General features: G+C 44.1%; 1 protein-coding gene across 1 annotated transcript; it reads left to right on the forward strand.

The window, feature by feature from the left end:
- Window positions 1-201: 201 nt before the first annotated feature.
- On the forward strand, window positions 202-15,056 carry LOC148683032 (proprotein convertase subtilisin/kexin type 5-like; the record flags this gene model as incomplete). Its single annotated transcript, XM_088660225.1, has 9 exons — window positions 202-392; window positions 3,539-3,756; window positions 4,388-4,615; window positions 5,087-5,317; window positions 6,423-6,600; window positions 7,285-7,502; window positions 9,126-9,226; window positions 11,580-11,766; window positions 13,041-15,056. Coding segments are annotated over 9 exons (1,965 nt in total), but the record flags the coding sequence as incomplete, so codon positions are not given.
- Window positions 15,057-21,484: the final 6,428 nt, after the last annotated feature.

Raw genomic sequence — 21,484 nt, forward strand, 5'->3', positions numbered from 1 at the left:
TTTCCTAGCCTCTTCACTGTCTTCTAACAAGCCACCACATAACATCACACCACACCTTCCTCCCTCTCCCTCCTAACTGACCAAACCAACCCTCCCTCCTTTCAAACCGGGCACAGTCCCGCCCCCATCAGAGTTCTATGCCAGTCAGGCTGGAGGTGGGTTAACTCTTTGCCAGCCGGGCAGAAATAAACATTTTAAAAGTGCTTCAATTTGTCACAACATGCTTTGCCTGTTCCATTATTTTCAGAGAGATTTCTTTTTGGCAAGTCTTGTATCCACACTTGCCCACGAGGAACTTTTGGAAATGTGAAGACAAGACGTTGTGAGTGTCACTCCGATGCAGACATACCACGCTATTTGCACAAAGGCAAATGCTTGCAGGAGTGTCCCAAGTACGTTTCCATTTATATTAATCTGTGCAGACATGCAGTTTTCCTTCACATACTTCTATGTTGTTCTCACCTTCGTATTTTCTGTGACACAAAATGGATCTCATCCTTCTGGTTCTAGAAAGCTGCATAATGACCTGAATGCTTCAGAACAATTGCCAATTTGCAAATGGGGGTGCTGAGAAATGCATTGCGGTTTTACTCACAGTGACCCCTCCCCAGGAAGCTAGGCCTAGTCCATAGATGCCAACTCTGCAGCTGGGCTGACACATGGCAGGGTCAATCATGGGATTCAGGTTCCATAGCAAGACACAGGTCTCTTCCACCTATACCCCTCTAACAAGGTACCCCTGTGACCGTGTGGTTCTGAGGTGGGGGTGAGGCCCCACTTCACCCCCCGCCCGAAATGTTAGATTAAGGATTCCACCCAATGCCTTATCCGCCAAAGTTGGGACTACTGCTATGGGGAAGGCAAAACCTGCAAATGGGACCAATCTGTTTTCAGGCAAATTCCTTCCCGGCAACGAATGCGGCAACTATTATAGAAGCACAACAAACCCACATAACCTTAGAGGGAAGAAATGTTAATACAGTGGTACCTCGGTTTATGAACACAATTGGTTCCGGAAGTCTGTTCATAAACTGAAGCGTTCATAAACTGAAGCGAACTTTCCCATTGAAAGTAATAGAAAGTGGATTAATCCGTTCCAGACGGGTCCATGGAGTACTCAACCTGAAGCGTACTTAACCCGAAGCATGGGTGTAATTGGTTCCGGAAGTCTGTTCATAAACTGAAGCGTTCATAAAATGAAGCGAACTTTCCCAATGAAAGTAATGGAAAGTAAATTAATCCATTCCAGATGGGTCCGCAGCGTTCGTAACCCGAAAATTTGTAAACCGAGGTGTTCATAAACCGAGGTTCCACTGTATACAACAAGCCCCAACGTGTAATTATGAAGGTGGGGTGGGAGGGTGTGCTCTTGGTAGACTGTGGTCCCAAGGATGGGGGAGGGGACATACTGCCTTTTTATAGCCAGGGGGTGGGTCAGAGTGAAGCCTGCTCCACTCTAGTCTGCTCCCAGGCCCCACCCCCTTGGACTGGCTCAGTTGGTCAGAATTCAAATGGGGTCTGGCGGAAATGCCTGCCCTTCCCATTGGCTGACGTGGGGATTTTCTAACTGTCGGCTGCCCTGCCTGGCATTGCTCTGAGGGGTCAGGACCTGATGCAATGGGCCACAACCGCCGTCCACCCCAGGACTGGTTAAGCAACCATTTCCTTCCTCAGTCTTTACATCAACAGTGTTGTGGGGTTTTTTAATGTAATGGTTACGCTCCCAATGGAGCGTATTAAAAACTGTTTATTATGATGATTACAATTATTTCAGCATACATATAGATAGATTCATCATGCGAAAGGCTGGACTGGATGAATCCCAAACCGGAATTAAGATTGCTGGAAAAAATATCAACAACCTCAGATATGCTGATGACACAACCTTGATGGCAGAAAGTGCGGAGGAATTAAAGAACCTTTTAATGAGGGTGAAAGAGGAGAGTGCAAAATATGGTCTGAAGCTCAACATAAAAAAAAACTAAGATCATGGCCACTGGTCCCATCACCTCCTGGCAAGTAGAAGGGGAGGAAATGGAGGCAGTGAGAGATTTTACTTTCTTGGGTTCCATGATCACTACAGATGGTGACAGCAGTCATGAAATTAAAAGACACCTGCTTCTTGGGAGAAAAGCGATGACAAACCTAGACAGCATCTTAAAAAGCAGAGAATCACCTTGCTGACAAAGGTCCGTATAGTTAAAGCTATGGTTTTCCCAGTAGTGATGTATGGAAGTGAGAGCTGGACCATAAAGAAGGCTGATCGCCGAAGAATTGATGCTTTTGAATTCTGGTGCCAGAGGAGACTCTTGAGAGTCCCATGGACTGCAAGAAGATCAAACCTATCCATTCTTAAGGAAATCAGCCCTGAGTGCTCACTGGAAGCACAGATCTTGAAGCTGAGGCTCCAGTACTTTGGCCACCTCATGAGAAGAGAAGACTCCCTGGAAAAGACCCTGATGTTGGGAAAGATGGAGGGAACAGGGAGAAGGGGACGACAGAGGACGAGATGGTTGGACAGTGTTCTCGAAGCTACCAACATGAGTCTGACCAAACTGCAGGAGGCAGTGGAAGACAGGAGTGCCTGGCGTGCTCTGGTCCATGGGGTCATGAAGAGTCGGACACGAGTAAACGACTAAACAACAACAACATAGATAAATAATGAAATGTCCCAACCTAACCCAGAAGCTGATGTTTAGACAATACATGCATAATTATAGCCAAATGACATCTTATGCCAAACTACTATTTCTACAGCAGGTTAAACAGTTAAAGTTCACTAAAGAGTTTTATAATGTGAGGAGAGTCCTCTGTTTCCTTTTTTTTAGCTATGCATTCAATTGCAAATAAGTCCTTGTGCTTCAGGCCTTGTGTGGATAGGATTGCAGTCATAGAGTCCCATAGGCTGTGTCAGGGATGAGCCAGAGGTTTCAAGTTTCCCAGATGGAGGGTGAGACTTAGTGTTGGAGGAAGAAGGAGGTGTGCCCGAGGGGGAGAAGGAGGAGAGAGTTATTGAAGTCAGTCTAGAGGAACAGACAGGGAGGGATATAAAGCCAGGGAGCTCACGGGACCAACAAGGGTTAAGTTCCAGTTCAGAATGGGGGGGGGGGTTAAGCCAGCTCTCCGGAAGTGTGTAGAGAAGAGAGGAGTGGGAGAATTCACCATTTTCTGGCTTGCTGGAAGGGTAAACACAGACCTCAGCAGAGATCTGAACTGAGTGACTCTGATGAATGATCATTATGTGCTAATGACCGGTTGTAAATACTGTAAATAAAGGCTATAAAAACCGTCAGGAGACTCTCATGATGATTGTGTGAAGAGAGGAAGCCCGTCAGCCCTGACAGGCTGCATAATATATTATTGGAGAGAAGATGACCTGACACCTCAAGATCTAAGGCCATATGGTGCACAAGCCATGTCTACTGTGAACGCTTTCTTAAAGCTTTCAGCTCACCCCAAAGAGCCTTTTCTAATTCTCTGATTATTTACAGCATATTCTGTTGCTTGATCTTTTTTTATTCTTTGCTTCTTTCTTTAGGGGCTTTTTCACCATAGATGGGGCCTGCAGAGAGTGCGACAGACCTTGTAATACGTGTGAAGGAAATGCCACCAGATGTCTGTCCTGTGAAAGTCCTTTTCTCCTAGAACAAACAGAATGTAAACTTGCCTGCTCAGAGAAGCACTTTGCTGATGATGGCATTTGTAGAGATTGCCCTGAGATGTGTCAGGAATGCATTATCAAGAGCTCATGTAAAGGTACTGCAGAAAATCAGCAGTATGGCACTGACCCAGGTCGTTAAATGAATGCCTATTTAGAAATGCGGGGGGGGGGGGTATGTTTAATGGCTGTTTTGTGTTCTTCCATTTTGGTGTTTTGAGACAAAACCAAAAGCATGGGGAAAATGTGCCGGGGAAAATAGATTGGTGCTTACTGAGGTCTGGCATATTTCTGCCCTGTAGACTTTGCAGTACATTCTGATCTAGAATCTCCCTGGCCAGCTCTTCCTAGCTAGCATATCAATGTGGGGTCCACCCAAGAGCCAAGCGGCTTGTGTAAATTTGGTGCCTCACATTAATACTGCAAAGACTTTTACAAAAAACATGCAGATATGACTAGAGTTTTGGATTGTGCCACTCTGATATAGTCGGAAAGGAAATCGCTGTATTCTGATTAGGGATGGGTGAGCCTGTCGAGTTAAGCGGCAAATAGCAGGAAGAGAAGAGCTCTTGTTGAGACATGGCTGTGGCAAGGGTTTTTTGTTTTGTTGCAATGCAGCCAACAAAATGTAGAACAAGGGAAAGGAAGAGTTCATAGCACATTCAAGAGCACACTGTGATATTTTGTATTCTTTTGCATATCCTGATATATTCTCCTCTTTCTCAAAAGTGTGCCTTCCACCATTTCACCTGCACAACGGGAATTGTTTGCGTTCTTGCCCTCCTGACTTCTTTGCTGACTCCAACCGCTGTTTCCCCTGCCATAAAGACTGCAAAAAATGTGATGGGCCAGATTCCAATGACTGCACCGATTGCTCCTTTTATCTATACAATGGTGAATGTTTTTCAAATTGTCCAGATGGCACTTACTATGAAGAAGAGACTGACATCTGTAAAGGTATGTTTTTCAATTCAGAGGCAAAGGTCAGAAATCATTTTTATCAGTATTGATGCAACAAAATAACTAATTAAAGACTTATTTGTCCCACCCCACCCCACACATACACACATACTTCTTATGTGCAAGTTTACCCCAGAGGTGGGGATTGCTTGCCCCCCGGTAGTGTCCAATTTGGTCCCTAAAGCTATTTTCCCCAAACCACAACCACCTATCTTATCAGCTGGTGTCAATTCTGTGTTGGTTGTGGGTGCCTGTCTCAGTACAGTGCCCACCCAATGCAGTGGGAATAAATGGTACACCATGCATTCCATGGAAAAGACAGATATGGATGCAGAAATAGTTGCAATTAGAGACATAGGAAAAGCTAGAGATGGACAATTAATTGTATAAATAGACTAGAAGGAGCCAGATAGCCACCTGGGACTTGTAAGAGCCTTGAACAAAGAGTTGTGATTCATCACATTTCAGACTGCGACAGGACATGTCAGACCTGTTCTTCTTCCACTGACTGCCTTACCTGTGCAGAAGGTCTGTTGATGACTACTTCAGGCCTGTGTGAGATGCCCCAAGGCTGCTCCAGCACTGAGTTCTATGATGGATACACCAAAGCATGCAGCCCTTGTCACAGGAAGTGTTTGGAGTGTACAGGCCCTGCCGAAGATCAGTGTTTCAGCTGTCCCCAAGATACGCTTCTTCTCAGTAAGCATTGCCCTTTTCCCAAGGTTGTATCCTTCTTTGTCGTCTTCTGTATTTAAGTTCTTTTGTGAATGACTCAAATCACTTAAACACAAAAGTAAGCAACTTGCACGGAGCTGTCTAATCAATTCAAGGAGACTGGGAAACATGCGAAGTGGGCAGGTGCTCGGGATCAGATCATGAGAGTCTCAAACGTTCTGCTGATGGGAATATTCCAGTAGATTTTTATCTAGGGCAGGGGTTCCCAACAAAATTTTCTCGAGGACCCCTCATCGAGCCGCTATTGTGACAAGGACCCCCATTAATTCCTAATCCTAAAATTAAAAAGTGAGAGCCAAATTAAGAGCCTTTTTATATTTTATATTTATGCGTTTTTTACAGTTACAACAGAGTACTCCATCAGTATACAGTTAGTTTTAATTTTCAGTTCTTAATGAGATGAGTTAAATGTGTCCTTTGAGTCCATTATTTCTGAAATATTAGGTTCCAAACTTGAAACTTTCACTCTGAAATCCGACCACATGTCGAGCCGATTCCTATATTTGTTTTTCATGAAACACATGGAAGAAAATGCTTGCTCACACCGATATGTGGTTGCAAATGGAAGGATCTTTTTCATTGCCTTATCTCCAAGTTTCTTGTAGTCCTTGCGGCATACAGCAGAACTACTGCCTCTATCTAATTCTAATTTTGCGCTAGACTCTGCTCATGCAGGAAGCGGCCAAAACAAAAAATCTGTTATCATACGAAATATATTTAATATATTTTTTATTCTAATAGGATCTTGAGGACCCCTCTGGCATAGCTCGCGGACCCCTGGGGGTCCCCGGACCACCTGTTGGGAACCACTGATCTAGGGAACTGACCTTTCCAAACCACTTACTCTTTGCACCTTAACACCAGCTTCCACTGACATTCACGTGATAGTGCCTGGCAACTCAGCCATAGGATTTCCATAACCTTTTTCTGAGTTACAAGTGAAAATGAGAAAGAATTGATTTTTGAAAGACTCTTTCAGCATCCCCAAGCTCAGTTGAGTTGATGTTTCTCATTGCAGTGCAAAACGGGGATGCTGCCTGTCTGTAATTTGGTGCTGTTCTCTCTGCAGATGGAACCTGTGTTGAAGTCTGTCCAGATGGATATTATATGGACAGGGATGAAGGCCAATGCCACACTTGCCACAGGACTTGTGAGACTTGCCATGGGAAGCACAGCAGACAGTGCCTGTCCTGCCCACCAGGCTGGTACAAGCAAGAAAAGGGATGTGTATCAATTTGTACAACTGGGTAAGACATTAGGTCTCAAGTTAAAAAGCTCTATTGGATAGGAGAAGGGGACGACAGAGGACGAGATGGTTGGACAGTGTTCTTAAAGCTACTAACATGAGTTTGACCAAACTGCGGGAGACAATGGAAGACAGGGGTACCTGGCGTGCTCTGGTCCATGGGGTCATGAAGAGTCGGACACGACTAAATGACTAAACAACAACAAATTGGATAGGAGCTATGCTAAACTGTAACATAATTTCCCTAGAATTGAGGAGTGTAGCCTAAGGATGTATTGGCATACTGAATCTAAATGATCTTTAATGTTCCTAATTAACACCCAAGTGGAAAGGGGAAGATATTTTTATCAATATTTACTAATGTTGCAACTCCCCGAAAAGAAGGTTTAGTTTATAAGCTGGAACTCTTTCAGAACTGCTGGCTGTAGCATAACAGTTAATGCCAAGATAGTAAGACTAAATTTATTACCCATCCTTGCCAAAATGATCAAGGTGTGTGGCAATAATACCAAACACACACTCCCTTTTTCTTTTGCAAGAAGAAGAAGTTTTGTTAGAACTTCATGGCTATTACAAAGCACAAACACCCAGCATCTGTTAACAATTCAGATTTTCAAAATGCAAAGAGAATCAAGAGACATTACCCTTCTCTAGAATCCTTGTGTGCTTTGTTTGTCTGTTTCAGGTACTATGCAAACAATTCTACTGGCTCTTGTGAGAGGTGTCACAAAAGTTGCAAGAAGTGTATGGGACCAGAATCTACAGACTGTCTGTCCTGCGATAAAGATTTATTCCTGCTGCACTCCAAAAATGAATGTCACATTTCCTGTCCTGAAAATTACTATGCTGATCGTGATGCAGGCAGCTGTGAGCGGTGCCATCCAACCTGCCGTACTTGCAGTGGTAAGATACCACCCTATATGCTTCTGCATTCACAAATTCTTTTCCTTCTTTGCTGCCTTCACTGCCACTAGGTAGGCTCAATGATGAGCCCTCACCTGTATTCTATTGCATCTGACTGGAGTTTTCTTCCACTTGCATTTGATATGTCTCCCAGCTTGTTTCCTCGCCCTAAGCTCTGAGGTATACCTAACAGGCTCTACGAAGCAGGAGAGGGAGCTCAGGAATGATAGTGTCAACAGAGGTCAGGTGGGGCTTCACCAGAAAATTCCCCAGAGCCATCTGGAAACCCATTGGATCCATCAGCAACCAAGGGTGGACCATCTTAGTAGGTCCCTCGTAGGTCCCCTGCCTCTGCAGAGGGGGAAAGGTGCTGAAAGCCTAAATCTCAACAGGAAGTGATCTGACCACCACAAAGGACTGATGTCAAGTTCCTCCACTTTCAGATCACCCTCTTCCTGCCTAGTTAAGAAAACAAGGTTCAGAGTGTGGCCTGTCACATGGGCCGATGACATGCTGGGACAGCCCCATGGTCATTGTGGCAACCATTAAGTCCTCAGCCACCCCAGGACCAGTTGCCTCGGCAATGTCGGCATGGAAGTTGAAGCACCCCAAAAGTAGCAGTCTGGGGGTCCTCAACACTGCCTCTGAGACCAGCTCTGTCAGCTCAGGCAGCGAGACTGCTGAGCCGTGAGATGAGTGGTAAAGCAGCAGAATCCCTAATGTGTCCTGATTGCCCAAAGCCAGGAACACACACACTAGATTCCCCTGCAAGTGGACAGAGAGCCTGGAGAGAGGGGGGATATTTCTATGGCGCACAGCAACTCCCCCCTCCCTGGCCTCAGGCCTACCCTGATAATAGTACCCAGACAGGTACAGCTGAGTGAGACCAACTTGATGCTGCTCACCCTCCCAGGTTTCAGTGATACAGGTCAGACTGGCCTCTTCACCCACAATCAGATCATGGATTAGGGGAGTCTTTCTCGGAGCTAACCTGGCATTCTGCAGCTGCAGACCCAAGGGCTGGCTGATAAGACAACCACAATTCCCCAGGCTGGAGGACGGGCTGGCACACGGCACAATCACTAACTGCCTGTGTCGTGTTCCCCTTATGCATCCTGTCCAACCTCCCACATCACTGAGTTACTAACACTGGTGGCACATCATTGCCATGATATAACCCCTATCAAAAATAGATGTAATTATGGAGGGGGAGGGGGGGTGTCTGAAACTGATATTGTAATAGTTGAATGATAGTTGTAATAGTTGTAATAGTTGAATGATTTAACTGAAGCCTAGACAAGATACCTCTAGAATGGTTTTTGTTTCAAAATCAGCTTAAGCTTTTAGGGATCAAACACTGCAACCTGCTTATTTTACTCTATTTACTTCGTTAATTAAATGAAAAACCACTGGTCTTCAACTGGTGAGTCAGGACACACTACTGTGTTGCTGCCTGATCTAAGGTGGGTTACAAGAGGAGCACCAACTTACAAAATAAGATGAAACGAGCTCCCAGTTATCTGTTTGGCCTAAAGGACCCCAAAGACTGAAGACTACTGAACTACAAGTTGGGTGATTTTCTATTACTTACCTTTTAAAAATGATTTTATTTGTTGTTTTAAGGGAAAGGACCACTCTTCTGCACATCCTGTGTATGGAGTTACCATTTCGCTGCTGGAATCTGCAACTCAGAATGCTTGCTAGGAAAATACAAAGCCTCAGAGGTACTTCATACACCAACCAAGAAAGAAAGAAAGACAGACACAGACACAGACACACACAGAAACACACACACACACACACACACACACACACCTTCATTGGCATTGTTACATTAAACTAGTGATTCTGAAACATTTCACCAAGCGATCCATAGATTAACTTCCCGTTCTCTCCTTGTTACAAATTATTACCAGCACCCATTGCGCTGTCATATTTTTTCCTACTTGCTTATTCTCATATATGAAGCAACTAATGGAAGGGCAAGATTAGATTTAAGAACAGACTGCAGACTTGTAATACAGATAAAATGACTTGCTGCATCAATGGTTCTTCTAGTCCAGCATCCTGTTCTCACAGTGGCCAACCAGATGCCAGTGAGAATCCCCCAAGCAGGACCTGCCTGCAAAAGGGCTCTTTCTAACTTGGTATACTCAGGAGGTAGAACAGGTTTATATCAATCAGATAAATTTATTCCTTTCTACTCTAAGGATGCTCTCAGGCTGTCGGGGGGGGGGGTGTCCAATCACATCCCAGAAAATTCATGTCTCACAATTATAGTGGATTGGGAGGTCCTGTGCAACAAACCTTCCCCAGAAAAATCAGACTTTTGTGATAATGAAAGTGAGTGGGAAATGTGCTAAAATTGCTTTGAAGCAATCAGGATGAATGCTCACTAATAATGTCACCTGGAAAATATCTGAGTATGACTTGGTTGGCTATCTGCAACCCACTGTGAGAAGACCATGGTTAAGGTAGACAGAAGCACGACAAGGAGATCTTTGTGTCACTAACAATCAGAACTTGCTAGCCAAATCTTTGCTTTAGGATGCTGGAAAAAATATCAGTTGGTAGAGCGTGAGATTCTTAATGTCAGGGTTATGGGACTGAGCCCCATGTTGGGCAAAAGGATTCCTGCATTGCAGGGTCCCTGCCAGCTCTGTGATTCTGTGATAACAAATAAGAACAGTTTTCTCTAGCCTGATCCCATGGTCCAGCTTCCCAAGGTTATCAGTGGCCCTGATCCAGCTACATGCAACACACGCATGTAAATAAGCTTCTGCACAGGTACATACATACATACATACATACATACATACATACATAATTTTATTTGTATGCTGCCTTGTCACAGTTCAAACCATGCTCAAAGCAGCTTACAACAAGAAAAAATACAAAACTACAATGTAACAAAAGTAGTAATCAGGGCTGTCTTAAGTGTACTGGGCGCCATGGCACAATGATCCCTCCAGCGCCCCTTGCGCTCCACCGGGCAGGCCCAGGCGCAGGGGGCAGTCGGAGGGCACGGCGCGACAGGCAGGGAGGCTGCCACCTGCTCGGCTGAAGCGAGACAGCAGCAGCGGCATGCGAATGAGGTGCTGCGGAGCATTGTGGGGCAGTGCTGTCTGTGCTCGCTGTGACTTGAAGGAGTGTGGGCGGAAGGTAGCCCAGGTCCAAGTGCAGGTTTCCCTCGACGGAGGCAGCTCCGCTGCCGCTGCTGCCGCCTCGCTTCAGCCACCGCTGCCAGGAAAGGAGCGGGGTGAGGCGGAGATGCGGGCGGCTCCATGTGCCTCCTTGATGCGGCCCCTGGCGCACCGTACCAGTCAGCCCAATGGGAAGGACGGCCCTGGTAGTAATAAACAATAAACATTAAAAAATACACAACCAAACTGAACCATTTCACATAAATCACAAGTTCTAAAATAAAGATACAAAAAACAGCAGCAACAACACCCACCCCAAAAAAGAACCCCAAACAACACCCCAACCCAAGTGTCTGTTCAGCAGCTTCACCTTTGTAGCTGGAGTCAGTCAGGGCTCTGCTCTTCCAAGCCAGATGGGAAAAGGCAGATAAGGCAGGTCTTGCAGGACTCACAGCCAAGATGGCGTTGCAAGGAATAAGGAATTGGATAAAGAACTGGACAAATAAGTACAGTGTGCATGATTCCCTAGCCCAGGCATCCCCAAACTGCGGCCCTCCAGATGTTTTGGCCTACAACTCCCATGATCCCTAGCTAACAGGACCAGTGGTTGGGGAAGATGGGAATTGTAGTCCAAAACATCTGGAGGGCCGAAGTTTGGGGATGCCTGCCCTAGCCCATGCAACAGGCAGAACTACACACATGCACATTTTTTAAAGGTGAAATATTAGCTGGATGTAGTCCTCCCTGCTCCTCCTTCCTAGCTAAACAGCTTTATCGGCAGGATTCTGGCTTTTTTAAAAGGGCTATATAGGAAAGCCACCTGGCCTGGTGCATGCACACTTTTTTGTTTGGGACCAGACAGTTTCATATTGTATGGTAGGTTTCATCTTATAGAGTCAAAGTCCAAGTTTCTTCCTGTGTTTCTGACTTCAAGGAGCACCCAGCAAGATGTGAAAAATGCCATGAGACTTGCATGCAGTGTAAGGGACCTGGCCCCTTCAACTGTACAGAATGCCATCTTAACATGGAGTTCTACCTGGATGAAAATCGTTGTGTGCCATGCTGTAAGAGTTCTGAACTTGGGCAAACTCAGGAGTGCTGTGACTGCAGTAAAATGCGAGGTAATAATGAGCAGAAGGGGTTGATGGGAAATGTTTGATGGTCTTGTGCACAGTAGCTTCTTCTTCTCTTCCTTCCCCCTCCCCCTCCTGTATCCAAGTCCTGTGAAGAATTGCAGTCTGAAATTAAATCAGCAGACTGCAGTGGTAAAACCCAGACATAAGTTTAACCACCTTAGTGGTGTAACTTTTACACGGATTCGTCATAACACAATACTCCTGTGCCCTACTAGTTCTCTTTGTTAAGGGACAAAGCTTTTGTCTCAGAGGATTAGCAGCAGACACTACAAATGCACCTCAAAATTTCCTCTGGTGTTTTATCATTGGGAATTCACCTGCAGATTCTCTAGTGTCATTTGTTCCTAACTAACTGTGCAATCCTAACTACGGTATATCTACATAAAATTAAGTCCTATTGATTTCATTGGGGCTTACTCCCAAGTAAGCAGGGTTACAACTGTAACCAAAGCTAGTATTGGCAGTGGTGGCCTTGTGTGAGTGTGTAGAGAAAAATTCATGTTTATATCTTTGTGTGCATGAACAAACCAGCTGTTAGTGATGAATTCAAAACTGGATGGAAAAGGTTTTTCATCTATATATATAAAAATGTAAACTGGGGATGTGTATTTGTCTCCAATGTTCAACGAAACCGCTTGACCGATTGTGTTCAAATTTGGACACAAAGTCAAATGTGACTACGAGAGCAAGCCCTTACCGTTTTCAAAGACAAATGTCACACATGGGCCACGTAAAAACCCCAAAACCCCATGTTCAAGAACTCAAAACTCACCCTAAAGTGCATGCTGGGAAATAGAAGCCAGAATCAGGAGACCTTGCACAACAGCGGCCTCTAGTGGCGGCTACACTGGTACTGCAGGTAGGAAAGCTTCCCTCTCCACATCAGCTTGGCTTGGCTTTGCAGACTAGGCCGAGTTGAGGTTTGCAGACTAGGCCGAGTTGAGGTTTGCAGACTAGGCCAAATAGAGGTGGGGGCTCCCCTGGGTGGGGGTGGGGGAGGAGGGGGTGGGAAAGGTCATGGATCGGGACAGGGTAGGGCCAATCACAGTGATGAGCTGGGGGTGGGGGGAGGAGTCTGAAGGGGGAGTCTGAGGGCCCATTTAACAGACTAAGACACAGCAACGCATGGCTGGGCCAGCTAGTCCTTATTCTAAAATTTGTTTCCACTTTTAAAAACGTGCATGCATGCATGCATGCATGCGTGCTTGTTTGTAAATGTGTGTGTGTGTGTGTATATATATGAAGGCTTTGTTTTTCAGATGAATGTATATTACGCATCGCAAACTTGCCAGAGGGAGCGAAAGGCAAAGCTGCAGCTTTGGTTGTTGCCATACTCATTTTGTTGCTCCTTGCCATTGGAGCTCTTGTTTTCATATGGAGAAGATCACGGGCCAAGCCTAAGCCAGTAAACCAAGGTGGATATGAAAAGCTGGGAGATAATGCAAAGGCACTTTCCTCTCTCAAAAGTAACCACTACCAGGGCACCAGTTATTATGAAGACCAAGTTATTGAATACAAGGACCGGGATGAAGATGATGATGATGATGACGACGACGATATTGTTTATATGGGCCAAGATGGCACAGTCTATCGCAAATTTAAATATGGACTTCTAGAGGATGATGAAGTAGATGAACTGGAGTATGATGATGAAAGTTACTCCTTTAGATAACCTTTAGTTAGATTATGTGTCACTTTGTCTTTCCTGCACACTCAGAATCTCACCTGAATGGTACAGCCAGCCATTTACAATAGATATATTTGTGACTATTGTATGTGACTGTGGGTGGATGTGGAATCCTTACTGCTCTGAAGGAGGAGATGGCATTCAGCTTATCAAGTAATTATATGTATACTATCCTAAATTAGCACCTTGTTAAATGGCTATCTATAGCCACGCAGAAATTTTTCAAATATAGTTTGGATATAATATAATTGCTTCCTCCTGTTCTCTTATTATTATATTATATTGTCTATAGGGCTCATGACACATTTCTAGTACACAAAACACTCTAAGCATGGAACAAAATGACATGGTGTCTTCTTAGTTCGACATATCTTTATTCACTCCACTGTTAGTCTACTTATATTGTGTGACACAATGCTAAAAAGAGTTACAAGGGTTCAGAGCACCATATACAACTGGCAGACTGGCAACCCCATTCACACACAATGGAATTTCACCTAAAGAACCCGAGCAGCAGAATCCCTGGTCAAAGGCTTCCATGTGCCCAACAAGGCTTCCTTCCCTTCTCTGCCTGTGTGCCCCATTGTCCCCTGAAATTCCCTGTCGTGGTCGGGAGAATACCCAGAACATTGGGGAAGGAGGAATCATTCCATCTGGCAAGCTGATACGCTTGTGCAGATGGAACATTCAACATAGCACAACATCGAATTCCATCCAATAAATATGCATGGTCCAATGCAATATAAGGCTCGGCTTTGCCCACCCATAGCCTGTGTTCTTTGTTTTCACTGTTTTGTTGGGAATATTGGGGTATAGATAATGCAGCCCCTACATAACCGTGGCCATGACTTGATATGGCCCCAACAGACATGACAGGAACACCCATTCCTCTCCTTCCTGCTGCTTCCTGAGCCCTCCGGTCTGCTCCAGGAGGCCCCCCCCAACCCTCCGGGGCAGTGGAGGAGAGGAGGGAAGCCTTACTTGTGGGTGTCACTCTATGGTTCTATCTTTGGGGTTATTCTACATGTGGCAAAAGTCATCCCATTCATCCAGCTATGTTATAAATGTAAAAGAAACAGGTCAGGCAAAAGTTCCAATTCATACATGCATGTTGCTAATTTGATGGCTAGTGGCACTAATCTGCAGCACAGGCAAAGCTTCCAGGTCACTTCCTGCTATTTCACTTTTAATTGAGATGAAGTAGAATACATTCATCTGGGAGTCATCAAGCAATTACAGATTGCACAAGTATGTTAATCATGCCATTAGCCCCAAATATCTTACCAATCTGTTAAATTATGTACTGTTATTAAGAGAGATGTATTTATATTTAAATAGTTAACCATACTGGAATGAGCTTTCATGATATTACTTGCTGCGGTGGATTATAGTTTGCACTGAAATTCATTTTGTGATAGATTTATCTCTCTCTAGTCTGCATTTTCAGGGTATATTACCACCAAATTTATTAGGTCTCTCAGCTTTTTAATGTTTCCTAGTATGCATTAAAGTGCATTTCTCATGGAAGTCACTGCAAATACCATTCTGTGTAAACGTTCATTTTTATTTATTAAATTTGTACAATGTCCTTCATTCGTAGATCTCTGGGTGGTTCACAACATAAAAATACAAGATAAAAAAACACAAAATAGATAATAAACACAAGAACAAAATTAAAACACAAACCACAAACACATTTAAACGGGCATCAGCATACCCTCCAACATTTCTCTGATGAAAATAGGGATGTCCCATTCCATAAAGATAATCTTTATACCCCACACATCCTACTGGGTTGCCCCAGCCACTCTGGGCAGCTTCCAACATATTAAAAAAAACATAATAATACATTAAACATTTAGAAAAAAAAACTCCTTCCCTATACAGGATTGCCTTCAAATGGCTTGGGGTCAGATAACTCCATACCCTCCAACATTTCTCCAATGAAAATAGAGACATTCTAAGTCTAAGGAAAAGTAGAACATTCCAGGATCAAATCAGAAATCAGGATGGCTTCTTTAAATCAGGGACACCCCTGGAAAGTAGGGATACTTGGAGATTCTGCACCAGCCAAAGGGCCTGGCTGAAGAGGAACATTTTCGCCTGGCACCTGAAGGTGTAGGCACCAGCCAAATCTTCCACGAATGGGGAGCCACTGCAGAAAAGGCCTGTTCTTGTATTGCTGCCCTCTGGGCCTCTTGTGGAGGAGCCACACGAAGAAGTGCCTCTGTTGATGATTGCAGGGTCCAGGGAGGGAAGAGGTATTGTGGTCTTGAGCCATTTAAGTCAAAACCAGCACTTTGAATTGGGCCTGGAAACTAATTGGTAGCCAGTGCAGTCGGACCAGGATTGGCATACCGTGTTTCTCCAAAAAATAAGCCATACCCCGAAAATAAGCCATAGTGATAGGCAGTTTAACCTTGTAGGTTAAACTGTACCATACTTAATAATAATAAAAAAGACATCCCCTGAAAATAAGCCACCCTGTTGTTGTTTTTGAGGAAAAATAAATATAAGACGGTGTCTTATTTTTGGAGAAACACGGTAATATACTCAACCCATCTTGCCCCTGTGATCAACCAGGCTGTGATCAACCAGGAAGTTTCCAAAGCATCTTCAAAGGCAGCCCTACATATAATGTGTTGCAGTTACCTAACCTGGAGGTTTCTGCCCATGTCCACCACAAATGGAACAAAGCTAACGTTACAAGAATTTCTAAACTTTTTTTTTTGCATAATTCTTGAAACACTCTGATATTGGAAATTATGTATTTGATTGTTTCCCAGGCTACAGACTGGCACATTTCATCGGGGGGGGGGGGGGAATCCTATAAATTGGACAAAAAGTACTGTCTTTTGGTTCCCTAAAAGATTGTGCAGAAGTGTTTTTTTTAATGGCACTTAAATGCAAGGGAATTAATCTTTCCACTTCTCTTATTAGTTGTATGGCTCATGATGATAGGAAGAGGAAGGCCTAATATTGCACCAAAACATACGGTAAATTAAATGAATGGAATGCAAAAACAAAACAGTATCATCAAGGAATGTAAGGTTTGTTCATTTGTAATTCAAGCACTAAACCTGTCATGCCTATGACAACAGATTAAAAAAATATTTATACAGAAGTATGCTGATTAGATAGTATTGTAAGCATTACACAGTTCAACTAAAAACATTTGTGTATTCTGATACTAAAACTGGAAGGAAGGAAAAGAACCCATATTTACATTTTATTTTGCACTGAAAGAATGCAGGACGCAGACTTGCAGGACAGAGATTAATCGAGTCCCTCACTCTGTGTCAGAATTCTCTTTTTATTTCTTAATGCTTAGATTACAGTATATATATATGACTATGGGGTTGGATCCAGACTTTGTATTCAGAAAAAATCCTCAATTGCCTTGCTGACAATTTCATTTTCCAGAAGGTGGAAGAAACAACACAACAAGAGGATCATCTATCTTAGACCTGCTCCTCATCAACATGGAGGAACGGATTGACAAAGTGGAAGTCCTGGGAACCTTGGGAGGAAGTTATCATGTCCTTCTGCATTTCATGATACAGAGGAAAGGGAAAGCTGAGTGTAGACAGGCACTCTGGAAGGCCAATTTCTAAAAGCTTAACGAGCTACTGGGGGAGATCCCATGACCAGAAATACTCTGGGAGAAGGGAGTCCAAGATGGATGGGAGTTTCTTAAAGGCGAAATATTGAAGTCCCAAATACCAACAAGAAACAAGAGGGGGGGCATCTAAGGAAGCTGGTGTAGTTGCATATGGAGCTTACAGGTGAGCTAAGATTTAAGAAGGGTGAGATTTAAGATTTAAGAAGGGTGAGCTAAGATGTAAGAAATGGAAGAAAGGGAAAATCACAAAGTAGCCAACAGTTGCAGGGTGAAGGTCAGGCTGGCAGAATGAGCTCAGGCTTACAAGACAGGTTAAAAATAGTTTTAAAGGTTTATTCAGCTATGTTCAAAGCAAGAGGAAGAGCAAACAAGTGGTAGGTCCATTGTGTGGAGACGATAGCTACAGTGGTGCCTCGCTTTACGAATGCCTCGCACAACGAAAAACTCGCTAGACGAAAGAGTTTTGCGTTGCGAGAGGCATTCGTAAGACGACAAAATTTTCTATGACTGCCGCTTCATCTTACGAAGCACAGCCATAGAAAGTGGCAAAGGAAGATCAGCTGTCAGCGTGGGAAGCAGGTGGGAGGCGGCGGCGGGAGAAGCTCTTCCGCCGCCTCTCGCCGTGCACAGCTGGCACGGAGCGCAACTTCGGAGGTCTCCGAAGCTGCACTCCATGTCAAGGGAGGCAGGCAAGCTTCTCCCCCCCCACCGCCTTGCACCCAACCGGCATCGGACGGGGCTTCGGAGACCTTCTCCGAAGCCCCATTGCATGCTGCCGCCAGTCCCCCCAGAGCCCATAGGAACACATTGATGGAAGGACAGATCGTGAAGCACAGATCCTGAAGCTGAGGCTCCAATACTTTGGCCACCTCATGAGAAGGGAAGACTCCCTGGAAAAGACCCTGATGTTGGGAAAGATGGAGGGCACAAGGAGAAGGGGACGACAGAGGACGAGATGGTTAGACAGTGTTCTCAAAGATACGAACATGAGTCTGACCAAACTGTGGGAAGCAGTGGAAGACAGGAGTGCCTGGCGTGCTATGGTCCATGGGGTCACGAAGAGTCAGACATGACTAAACAACTAAACAACAACAAAGCGACATATTCACACATACTCCCCACCCCTTGGAGTTTCATCCATTTATTTTAGACATTAATTTGTTAGATTAATGTTGTAGTCCAGTGGCTGTCAGTATGATAACTAGATAGAGAAATAATGTATATTGGGGTTATTATTTCATTCTGAGCAGGTCTATAGGACCCTCAAATTTATAAATACTTACAGTATTTTGTTCAGAGACTGGATAGGTCCTAGGATTTTATTATATGTATATATTGTTTCTGTTACACCTTATTCCATAATTAGAATTATCTCTTAGAAGTATGTTACCTATTTTGTGCATTTGTATTCATATCTGTATCAGTTTTTGCAAAGCCATAAACTGAATATGATCTAATAAATAAACAGCTCCCCCTCTGGCTGTAAAGGCAGCACATTCCGATCGCGTCCATGCTACTTGCTATTCTAACCCAATAGGTTACTTTTTTCAGTCATGTGTGCATTGCTGCAATTTTGCAAAGGCAAGGTGGTAAACTTTCTCTACTATTCTTCACCTGATCAACAGATTTGCTTCTGACTGAGCGTACATTTTTCAGAGACAGTCAGAGCAGAATACATTTCTTTGAGACCATTCCATTTATTTTCAGTTTAAAAGCATGAGAACCACACTATCTGGTATGAATGAAAAGTTACTTTAGAACATTGGATTGTATCCAATGATTTTTTTTTCTTGCTGGCACAAAGACTTCTGCCTGCACAAGTTTTCCACCCCACCCCCAAATCTGTTATGGGGGATCCCCCAGCCTTCCGGATGAGAATGGTGAGCATTGGAGGCACACAGGGAGAAGAGAGAAGGAAGGTCCCATTTGCAGGCAGAAGGGCTGCATGCAATCCACGGAGATTATACATTGTGATATTATGCATTTTTATGGCCTATGAGGCAGAAAAGGAAATGTTTCCAGGCACTGGAAATAATAGTAAATGTACTGAGTGAAGAGATTACAACAATCTACTCTGTTCAAGTAATCACAGGAATTTCTCGGGTGTGGAATGAAGGACTTTGTACTGAGAGTACCTTGCCCAGTTTCTCGGTCTGTTGAGCTCTGCTTCATCTAAAGTTACTGTTTTACGCTGCAACCCTTGTCTGGAAGTAAGCCCCACTGAATGCAATAGGATTTGTTTCTGAATAGACAGGATTGGGATTTCATTGTTAGTTGAAGGCAATAAATTGCCCAGGAAAAGTGGTTGTTCATTAATAGGAATCTCAATCTAGCTGCCTTGAATAGACATAATATCAGAAGAACTCTTGCCCAGATAATACTGAGACATGTATACATCTGTGGCTTAATGCCTGAGCAGCAGTTCACTGACCTACAAGAAATCAAATATGCATCCAGTTGCCCACAAGTTGTTCATCACATGCCCTAGTGCAGGGGTGGCCAACTGCCAAGAGACTGCGATCTACTTACAGAGTTAAAAACTTGCTGTGATCTACCCCCTTTTTTGGGGTTCAAGTCAAAGTTGTTGAGCTTTTTTGGGGAGGAGGAAGGCCCGTTTTTAAGGCATTCAGATCAAAGTTGTTGTTGAGCTTTTTTAGGGAGAAGGAATGTGCCATTTGGGGGGGGGTGCAGGGCAAAAAAATTGAGCTTTTTTTAGGGGAGCCAAAGTTGTTGAGTTTCTTTGGGGGAAGCCAGTGATCTGCCATTGATCTACCACAGGCGTCCAGTGATCTACTGGTAGATCACGATCTACCTGTTGGACGTGCCTGCCCTAGTGATTTCAAATTGTAGAATTCCTAATCCCCATGGACCTAGAGGTGTAATTATGTTGTTGGCTTTTCCACTTGTTACTTTGACTACTGAAAAAAATGCATTCAGGGAGACCAGGTGGATACAGTAGAAGATATTGCTGTATTACTAGACTAAATGAAGTGAAAGGATATTTGGTTACATCACAGTTCGTGACCTTTTGCATATCAACATGTGCAGCTTTTTAAGTAGCATACCTGATACTGTATCCCTGTGAAGAAGCACATTCAGGAAAATCCTGGAAGTTTTCAGATCTTCCCTGGGACAGAGATGCATTTTCAGCCCCTTTTAAATTATATCTGAATGTAGTTTAAGCATAGCTGCCAAGTTATCCCTTTTTTTAAGGGATTTCCCCTTATGCTGAATAGGCTTCCTCGCGAGAAAAGGGAAAACTTGGCAGCTATGGTTTAAGAGATGGGTAATGTCAAAAGCAGCTGTGGACGTAAGTATTTATAAGCATTTCCATCTGACTGGAAGATACAATTGTTGACTGGTCCGCATTTCATGTCTCATGTACTTTGTAAGGCCACAATGCCTAGTACATAGTCCCCTCTGGTGGAGACTCAGAAATATTACAGCACTAATAATCTTGCACATGGGTAGGCAAACTAAGGCCTGGGGGCTGGATCTGGCCCAATCACCTTATAAATCTGGCCTGCTGACAGTCCAGGAATCAGCGTGTTTTTACATGAGTAGAATGTGTCCTTTTCTTTAAAATGCATCTCTGGGTTATTTGTGGGGCATAGGAATTTGTTCATTCCCCCCATATAGTCTAGCCCCCCACAAGGTCTGAGGGACAGTGGACCAGCCCCCTGCTGAAAAAGTTTGCTGACTCCTGATCTTGCAGCCAGAAGAAGCATTATGCAAACCTTGAATATTACCATTTTTAGTTTGAGAACAGAGGGTAAGATCAGCTGTGCTAGCTAATGATAAATAAGGATATCATCGACATAGGAACAAAATGAGGCAACTGCGGTCAGCAGCAGTACTCCTTCTGTTTCTCCTGAGCTCCCTAGTTCAGTGGTTTTCAACCAGTGTGCCGTAGCACCCTGGGGTGCCTTGAATGATGGTCAGGGGTGCTGCGGGCAACACTGGCCCTTCTCCCTCTTTACTTCCTCTTCTGACTGCCCTAGTCATTCACCTCTGTTTGTACAAAAGAGCTCTGGTTACCCCATGACCTATCCTGAGCCTTTAACCAGCTTACTGCCTCAGGTGTAATGAAAAATGTTATCGTACTGCCAGAGTTTTAAAGAAGACCAAGCTGCCAGTCCAGTTGGTTTTTGCATGTAGAATGGGAAGGAGGTATCATATCGCCTTTCACTTCAGGTAACAAAAGGTCACAGGCCAGTCCTGTGTAGGGACACATAAGGCAATGTTTCATGTATAATAGACACCATGGGGGTACACCGATACTCTCTGACGTTCTCACGCTGGCATTGTGAGCAGACGTGGATTATCAATTCCCTTTAGCAAAGTGAGGACGATTATCAGCTGCAATGAACCTGATTTGCAGGGCTGGCTCACCC

The sequence above is a fragment of the Zootoca vivipara genome, unplaced genomic scaffold (genome assembly GCF_965207765.1).
Source record: "Zootoca vivipara unplaced genomic scaffold, rZooViv2.hap1.1 HAP1_SCAFFOLD_51, whole genome shotgun sequence".
NCBI lineage: Eukaryota > Metazoa > Chordata > Lepidosauria > Squamata > Lacertidae > Zootoca > Zootoca vivipara.